Source organism: Lactuca virosa, chromosome 8 (genome assembly GCF_052849685.1).
Source record: "Lactuca virosa cultivar CGN04683 chromosome 8, Lactuca_virosa_CGN04683_v6, whole genome shotgun sequence".
NCBI classification, from domain to species: Eukaryota; Viridiplantae; Streptophyta; class Magnoliopsida; order Asterales; family Asteraceae; genus Lactuca; species Lactuca virosa.
The window spans coordinates 111,374,949-111,384,113 of NC_136433.1; the positions used below are offsets into that span (position 1 = coordinate 111,374,949).

At 39.2% G+C, this 9,165-nt stretch overlaps 1 protein-coding gene across 1 annotated transcript; it reads left to right on the forward strand.

The window, feature by feature from the left end:
* Positions 1-677: 677 nt before the first annotated feature.
* LOC145133124 (hydroxyproline-rich glycoprotein family protein) lies at positions 678-5,218 on the forward strand. Its single transcript, XM_079068060.1, has 5 exons — positions 678-1,110; positions 2,144-2,256; positions 2,330-2,698; positions 3,826-4,534; positions 4,635-5,218. The coding sequence occupies exons 1-5, from the start codon at positions 879-881 to the stop codon at positions 4,712-4,714; spliced, it is 1,503 nt and encodes a 500-aa protein (XP_078924186.1). The 5' UTR covers positions 678-878; the 3' UTR covers positions 4,715-5,218.
* The last annotated feature ends 3,947 nt before the right edge of the window (positions 5,219-9,165 follow it).

Sequence of the window (9,165 nt, forward strand, 5' to 3'; positions counted from 1 at the left end):
GATGACGATTGCGTTTTTTAGTAAACAGAGAACTTTAAAATCGGTGTGGGTTTTAATTATGTTGTTTATATATGGATGGTTATATGTGCTTCATACAAAGTATAGTATTTGTTTCGCGATCTCGATCTCTGGTAATGGTGAAGAAGCTCGATGATGGTGGTGGTTTAGGTTTACTAGTAAGATGATAGTGAAAATATGTAACTTGTGAGGGAATGTCGACGTTATAGTAAACATATGAAGTTGGTGAAGGTTTCTCGTCAAGATGATGTGAGAGAAAAATGAAGGGGACGAGAGATAAAGAGGAGAAAGAGAGTTTAAAAAAAGGATGACTTTTATGGTAGTTTCGGAAGGATAAAAGCGTTGGGAAAGATAAAACTGGTGAGATCCATTTTCTTTAATTATTAACCATTTATGGGAAAAGTACCAAAACCGGTAATTTCGAGATTTCGCAAAAAACTTAACCCTTTTATTTTTAACAATGTTAATTAAAGACCATTCTTGTAAGAGTTTTCAAACATAAGTACGATCTATGAAAGAAATTTTTTCCTAAGGAACAAATACGATATATTTCGCCAAACACAAAGACCATTTATGTAAATTTGTCTATTAATAAAATTGGAAAACCGTTAAATGCAAGAATTTAAAGTAAATCTTAAACATCACATTCTCGAAGCAAAAATCCATCACTTTCCTTCACACTAACACTAAACACAAAGTTAATAAAACTCTACTCTTTACTCTCTCCCAACATCCCCAAACCCTATATCAAAATCCAGCCCTATTCTCTCTCTATTTCTGCAGCCATGGACTCTCCAACAACTCACACCAGCAATGGGGAAGAAGATTGATTCAATTAGAAACAACCCACATTCCCCGATATGGGAAAGGGGGAAGAAGAGCCCTTACCCTCTACCATCGCTCATTCACAATCAACTCCTCGTAATGCAGACAATTGTTCCTGCTGTTGTAGGATTGCTCATATATTCCGGTTTCGATGTGTGTTTATTTTGATCCTTGGACTTTCGGTCTTGCTCTCTGCTGTTTTCTGGTTGCCCCCGTTTTTTCGCCACGGAGATAAGGGGGATCTAGATCTCGATTCTCATTATAAAGGTTAGTAAGGAGATATTGTCCTTTTATTTTTATTTTTATTTTTCTTGTAGCTTGTTTATATCTTAATCCGAGCATCGCGGCATTGCTCGTAACATACAGATCCCCATCTGCTTTTAGTATAGTTTCGAACTGAATTGTGTAGTTTAGGGTTGAATTGCTGCAGTTATGCTTTGTGGATTTGATGTTTCTTACTTTTTGAAGTTTTAGTTGCTTTAATTTGTTTAGATTTGTCGGTGCTTAGGTCTACAGTGCCGTATTAACTGCGATTATTCTCAGATTATGTGATCAACGGATAACTACATAGATGTTTTGTTTTTTGTTTTCACCTTTATATCATATAAATGCTCGAATTCAACTTAGGTAATGAATCGTTTACTGTTCAGTTGTTGATTGAAAATTGGAGGTTGTGATAATTTATCTAAAACTCTAAATGGTAGTTCATGTACACCAGCTGTGCTGTTTTTGGTAAGTAGTTTATAGTTATGAAGGTTTTATTGGATGTCTTCTGCATTCTTTCTTTTCTTGCTTAGACTATTCATACGAATTAGATTGTTATAGACTGTTGGGAGCCGAGGATATAGGAAGAAGATAAACAAGCTGGAGAATCTGATGTGGTGATTCCAGACTTCAAATTGCTGCATTAACCTATGAAGACATTGACATTCTAATAGTTTTTTTCATGCTCAGTTGTTGTGTAACTTTGACTTAATGGGACCAGCCTCTTTCCAAATAGATGTAACCTTTCTTTTTTATGCCCAGGATTCGATCCGAAGTTATCTGTTTGTTCATTTCTAAATCTTTACTAAATATTGGTGATGTTGATTTTGGTGCACAATATTTCCCTATTGAGGGGCATATTACATATATAACCAATTGTCAAAGCACTTACAGATTTTGATAAAACTAGCACCTTCTATAGCAATCCCTTAAAGTTTTGATGCTTTAAGATAATTGTGGAAAGACTCATTAGTTGCTGTAGCCTATATGCTGTTCAAAGACTCATATGTTTATGTTTTTTGATTCTACTTTGTAGGTCATGACATAGTAGCAAGTTTTATGGTTGAGAAGCCATTGTCTTTGCTGGAAGATGATTTTCCACAGCTTGGGGGTGATATATTTGATGAAATAAGAGTTCCCACAACTAAGGCATGCTCTCTCTCTCTCTCTCTCTCTCTCTCTCTCTCTCTCATTTCATTTATTGAACTTGTTTGTTGTTCAGGTTGTAATCATAACTGCAGAAAGCTCGGGATCAAATACAACCAAGATCATTTTTGGTGTTGATCCTGATGAACACAATTCAAAGATTCCATCATACGCTAAAAGTGTAGTAAGAGATTCATTTGTATCTATTGTTCTTGGCCAATCACCCCTGCGTTTGACCGAATCTTTATTCGGTCAACCATCTTCTTTTGAGGTCCTGAAATTTGTTGGAGGAATTACAGTCACCCCTGACCAGAGTGCATACCCATTGCAAAAGGTCCAAATACGGTTCAACTTCACATTGAACTTTTCTATTGAACAAATATTAGACCACTTTGATGAACTCACAATCCAGCTCAGATCAGGCCTGCATCTTGCTCAATATGAGGTACTAATCTAATCTTTTTTCCTTATATTATTTAGGGTTTATATTGAAATCCACCATCCAACTATTCACCATGTCCACATTTGGTCAATCCGGATTTTTTTGTACATCTAGAGCCCCTAAACTTTTTATATTTGTATCGAATACACAATTATGACTGGCTATAGCCTGTAAATTTTCGTTTATAATGGTGTAATTAGCACCATAAAAAGAGTTTAGGGATCTTTGATGGATAAAAAAGACATAAATAGTGACCAATGTGGACAACAAATAGTTGGTCATTAATATATAGTTTTATCATTTATATGTATGTATTTCATAGTTTAATTGGCAATATCGGTTTTAACATCGGGTTGTAGTTTTTATACCAATTTATCATTAACTTGCAGTTCCAGTTATCCATTTATGATCATTTAAACACCAGTTAGCCATGATTTCATCACAAATTTGTATTTTTTTTAATTGTCAACTTAAGAATACTGTTTCGTTGAACAATACTACAAAAATCAATCATTTTTGTGTATTTTACAAGTTATAAAATGCTCAACTCTTGTTCACAACAAAAAAGAGGTATTTTTATATTAATGAAATCAAGAAAAAATTAATATCCATAGTAACTTTATATCTATTAAAGTCAATTGCTTTTCAAAATAATTGTTTTAGTTTGTTATTGAAAATACCAAGTGTTATAAATTAGTTAGTTATTTACATATCATTTTGAAATAACAAGATTAAGATATGGGTTTATTAATATCCAGTAGTATAAAGGTATTGATGTTAAAAATACATCTAGTATCATAAACTACTTAGTTATTTATAAATTATTGCTGTGTCATGTTTTCTATTCCAAAAATGATAATATTGGTTTATTATATAGTGTAAGGTCTCAATTTCATATGAATAACAAACTAAGAATTTTAAGGTAAATATCCAAACATAAGATAAATGTCTACCAAATCTAGTCGACAGCATCCTAAATAATTAGCAACGTAATTCGGGTCCCTAAACTAATTTTTTTTTTGTTGCACTGATTATACCTGTATAAAAACTAAAAAGTTGCGGGAGCCTTTTTGTTTTTATTTGTGAAGATGATGACATTAAATTGAATTTTTTTATAAAATGCAATGCAGAACTTGCATGTTAGTTTGACGAATCCACAAGGGTCAACAGTGGCTCCATATACAACTGTACAGTCATCAGTGGTTCTAGCCATTGGGACACCATCCATGGCCAGGTCAAAACAGTTGGCTCAGACCATTAAGGGCTCACCAACTCAAAATCTTGGACTCAATAACACTCAATTTGGGAAGGTCAAGCAAATTAGCCTTTCCTCCATCTCCCTTAATGCTTCTTCTTCTTCTTCTTCTTCTTCTAGTGGTGCTGCTGGTGTTCCGGTACCTTCTCCTTCCCCCCTACCAAATCCACCTCCTCAACCCCACCGCCATCACCACCACCACCACCACCACCACCATGATAAGCCATTCCCGCCTGCAAAACCACCTTCCCCTGCTTCCTTACCAGTACCACCGACCCCCGCCCCCACCCCTTCACCTCATCCAAAGTCTTCAGCTTGTCGTCCTGGTTACCACAAGAAGAAGCATCCTCCTCTCTTTCCTCCCGTCTCTCAGCCAGCTCCTCCACCGCATATTCCTCCTCCGCCACCGCCACCGCCACGATCACCACCTCCACCACCACCTCTACCGCCACCACCACCACCTGTAACGGAAACAATCCCTGCATCAAGCCCACTGCCAAACGTAGTCTTTGCGCGAAGTCATCCCCCCACTGATACATACCCTTCTGATGCACCATCACCAGGCCCATATTCGCAACCATCTTGTAAGTTAATTTTATATTACCTTTTTTTTTTTTTTTTTTTTTTTAAAATATAAATCATGGATTTGAATCTTTGATATGTTTTATGTTTGGGAACGAACAGCCGCATGTGCAGGTGTTGATTTGAGGGCAATTACGACATTTCTAGTTACTGTGACATTACATGTGTTGTTGCAAAAATGAGAGGGGAGGGCAGGCATGGAGGCATTCTATTCTATAATCAAACTTTTGGGCAGTTGACATAAAAAACAAACAAACAAAAATGTTTTTGTATAATTCCTTCCAACTGGAACTGGAGCTGTACGAGTGGAGGAGCAATGCAAAAAGACGAGCGTGCCCTCACGGTTCCGAGTGGATATATAATTTGTGGTTGTTTTGTAAATATAAGTTGAAGAGAGGGCTGATGGTCGATGGTGTTTTCAGGTCAAAGTCATGGAGGTGACGGGCCCTTGATTACATTTGTCATTGGTCCCTGTTTTGTGTATGATTTTCTCTTCGCCAAGTTGGAAGGGAAATTGAAACAAACAGATGTACCACATCACGTCACGTCACGTTTTATCTTTTTTTTTTTTTTTTTTTTTTTTTTTTTTTTTTTTTTTTTTTCCTTTTGTTGCTAATCTATATTCTAAGGCCACGTGTATGCGTATGATGTGTGTTAAAAGTTAAAACGGCTTTTTTTTTGGATCACCAGGTAAGTACTTACTATTAGTCATTTAGTCCCATCTATTGTACCCTATGGCCCAATTATATAAGTTGGGCTTTCGCCAAGACCTGGTCATAATCGGTTAAAGGCTTGGTCAACCCAATATTTGAACACCGTTTAGTCTGAACCCTACTAGCACACTTAGTCTAAGGTTGTCAAGATCGGGATTTTGATTCTACCTATGAAAACCTTGTCGGATCGTAATAGGATCGTTTTGTATAGGCCTGGTAATCGTGTCGTGTTCGGGTTGGCCGGTCAAAATACACCAACCCGAACACGACCCATTTAACTATATAAGTCATGGGTTGGCGGGTTTGGAGCATAAACCTATATACGACTCGTCAACCTATATATTTATACGGTTGACGGGTTCGTGGGTTGGCGGGTTTACAGGTCAGATTTCATAAATAAAATCGATAATTAAACATGAATAAATTCTAGATGCAAATGAAAATTAAAAACATTTATGGAAACATGTTCAAACTAAAACATTAATACAATTCAAGTGCTAATGTAATAGCCACAATTCCCATTTTTTCTCCCAAAAAAACAAATTCAATTTTCCAATCATTTTTCTTTTTTATGATGTGCTTCAACCTTCAAGTAGAAACAATATGCAAGGTTAAAACACACATAAATAAAAATGTATAAATATCATTTGAATAACCCACCAAAGGTCAAGGTCACGGGTCAAATGGTACAATAATCTTATGGAAGACAATGATATCCTATCCTAGTATCCTACATTCCTACGAATAATAGTTAATACATTTAAAAAATATATAATTTTTTTTATTAAAATTCTAAACGGGTTGACTGGTCAACCTGTATGTTTTTTGACAAACTCATATATGAACTGTTTAATAAACGGGCTGACAGGTTGAAAAACTCAACCCAAACCTGTTTATCTCGTGTCGTGTCGCGGGTCGTGTCGAGAATTGTCAGGCTTAGTTTTGTATGTAAGATGATAGACAGGATCGTAGGATTGGGATCCGATCTGATCCTAACAATCCATTAAAATTGCAAAATTTTAATCTGTTTTTAGTATCTTTACCTATTTACTGGTTGTCATTGTCTCCTTAGTCCTTATGCAAAGGTGTAACATCTCAAAATCTGAAACCAAAAATTTCATTTTTAATTTAATAATTCATAAAACAGATTATTGAAAACACCATCAAGTTATCTAATTTCATAAAAACCCATAAGTCATATATCTCAAAACATGTCATAAGATAATCATGTCATAGTACAAATCCCAAGAATCTCATGTGCGGAAAATCATGTGTGTGATGCGTTGCCATCATGCCGACTCCTTTCTCTTCGAAGAGGAAGTACCTGAAACCAAAACTGAAAACCGTAAGCACGAAGCTTAGTGAGTTCCCCAATCATACCACATACCATACAATAACATATTGTCAGACATATATGCGTGCCCGACCTACCCCTCTGGTCTTTTTCAACCGGTAACCGCCTAGTATATTTAGGTGCTGGCCTACCTCTTCGGTCTCTTTCAGCCGGATACTGCCTAGCATATCTGGGTGCTGGCCTACCTCTTCGGTCTCTTTCAACCGGATATTGCCTAGCATATCTGGGTGTTGGCCTACCCCTTCGGTCTTTTTCAACCGAATACGGAGACTATTTCACCCCTACCACTACCACATAAAACCCTAACATATACACATAAATCACATATTGGCTAGCATATTTGGGTGCTGGCCTACCCCTTTGGTCTCTTTCAATCGGTAACCGTGGACTATTTCACCCCTACCACTACCACCTAATAACAGAACATACTGGCACATAAACATAACAGATAGTGGCATACCAGACAATTATCACAAAGACAATCATCTCAACTATAATTACCTACTAGTGGGCCGGCATTGGTGCCTTAGACCCACTTCTACTGGAAGGTAACTCACCTCAACTGCTGTAGAGTAGCTGAACTGTCCTCGGCTTTGAAATCAACCATACTCAAACTCCTACACATAAAAGATTTCCTTTAACTCCCTTTTCCATACTTATTACTACTTAAGGGTCAACTTTAGTCAAAGTCAACATTCTGGGTTGACTTAACTCGCCGAGTTCCATAAATCATAAACCCCGAAATCACGATCCAACTCGTCGAGTTCTTGCACGAACTCGTCGAGTTTCTCCTATCAACAGAATCGGGACATTTCACTACAACTCGTTGAGTCCTTCCTTGAGCTCGTCGAGTTCTTTAATCTTCAAAACTCGGAAGACCTTAGCCAACTCGATGAGTCGTTTCCAAGAGTCACTGAGTTTGCTCAGTAATCAGAAAAGGTTGGGGATCACGATCCAACTCGCCGAGTTGGATGAACAACTCGTCGAGTTCCTTTAGTCTAAACCCATTCAGTCGCTTCTAATCGAGTTCAACGCTTCCAAACAATAGATCTAGTCCCCTAGGACTGAGTTACCAAGTCTGATGTCTGAAAGGTGGGGGTAGGGGCAGTACAATCCCTGCCAAAGTGCCCAGTCTTGCCACACCTATAGCAGCCCGATCCCCCTAGTCTGTAAACTCCCTCATGCGACTTGCCGCATTTCCCACAGCGGCCCCGAACCTGCTGGCCCTTCGACCTCGAGTCGAATCCATTGGGTTTCTTCCCAAAAACCCCAGTCGCCTGCCCAGTCTCCGCCTTCCTCTTCCTGATGTGCTCTATATCAATCTCCCTCTTCCTCGCCCTCGCAATCATGCCATCCAAAGTCGGGCATGCCGAGTAGCTGACATGTTTCCGAATGTCAGCTCTCAACATGTCATGGTACCAGGTCTTCCTCATCTCCTCATCACCCACGTACTGAGGCACCAGTAAGGCCCTCTCCCTGAAATTGGCGGTAATCTCTGCCACCGACTCAGTAGTCTGTCTCATATCCAGAAACTCCCTGGCCAGCTGCTGAATCTCCACAGCCGGCGCAAACTCAACCCTAAACCTGGTCACAAATTCCGACCAGGTCATAGTCTCAATGGTTGGGGCTCCCAACGTGTCACTGACTGCTTCCCACCAGTCTCTAGCTCTGTCCCTCAAACATCCCGCAACATACCGGACCTTCGACCCCTTAGGGCAGAAGCTCATGAACTATGCAGACTCGATGTCTGCAATCCATCTCCCGGCCACAATGGGATCCTTCACTTCGTGAAAGTCTGGCGCACCACATCCCCTGAAATCCTTGAAGGAGAGCGTGTGATTCCCTGACTGGCCCAGTGCCATGTCGCTCCTGAATGCCCTGAGGCGATCCTCCATCAGATCGATGATCCCTTCCTTGATCGACTCAAAAATCACAGGGGTCGACTCAAGGATGCCTCTCGTAATCTCGGATGCAATGAACTCGCATAATCCGTCGTCAACCGGCTCGGAACCTGAACCCGGACTTGAACCTGATCCTGACCCAGACCCTGAACCTCCTGCTTCGTGACGTGTCACCACCATTCTGAAACAAAACACATAATCGTCAGTGTCATACATAACCTCGAGGGGTCTCACACATACTACAAGTTCCCTGGTTCCATCTCAGCCATCCTTGACTCGAGTATGGATCCTCTGCTTTCAATAGTTACTAGCCCATACTACCTTCCACATCTATCCGTACTTTCCTCAAGGATTACCTTAACTTCACCAAGTCTCTTCTACTACTATTGCTCTCCATGCTAATCTCATCCTAGTCTTACCCTAGGGTAATCTCCTACCTAATCTCCGCCATCAGCTGCATAAGAAGTCCCTGCCATCCTTCCCTAACTAGCTCGCGAATACCATTACATATCACTAAGACCAGATAATTCTTCGAATGAGAGGTCCTACCCTACAACGGTTGGACTCAAACAATAGTTGCGAAATAGGGCTAGACCTAACCTTCTGAAATTATTTAGTCCTCGTAATATGTAACTAACGTATTCGTTTACTAGTTAATTAAAGAT

Bases quoted from the DNA above. Each gene is read 5' to 3' on its own strand.
- LOC145133124 (XM_079068060.1), top strand. From the start codon at position 879: ATGGGAAAGGGGGAAGAAGAGCCCTTACCCTCTACCATCGCTCATTCA. The intron at 1,111-2,143 runs GTTAGTAAGGAG...TCTACTTTGTAG, and splicing joins TCTCGATTCTCATTATAAAG to GTCATGACATAGTAGCAAGT. The intron at 2,699-3,825 runs GTACTAATCTAA...AATGCAATGCAG, and splicing joins TGCATCTTGCTCAATATGAG to AACTTGCATGTTAGTTTGAC.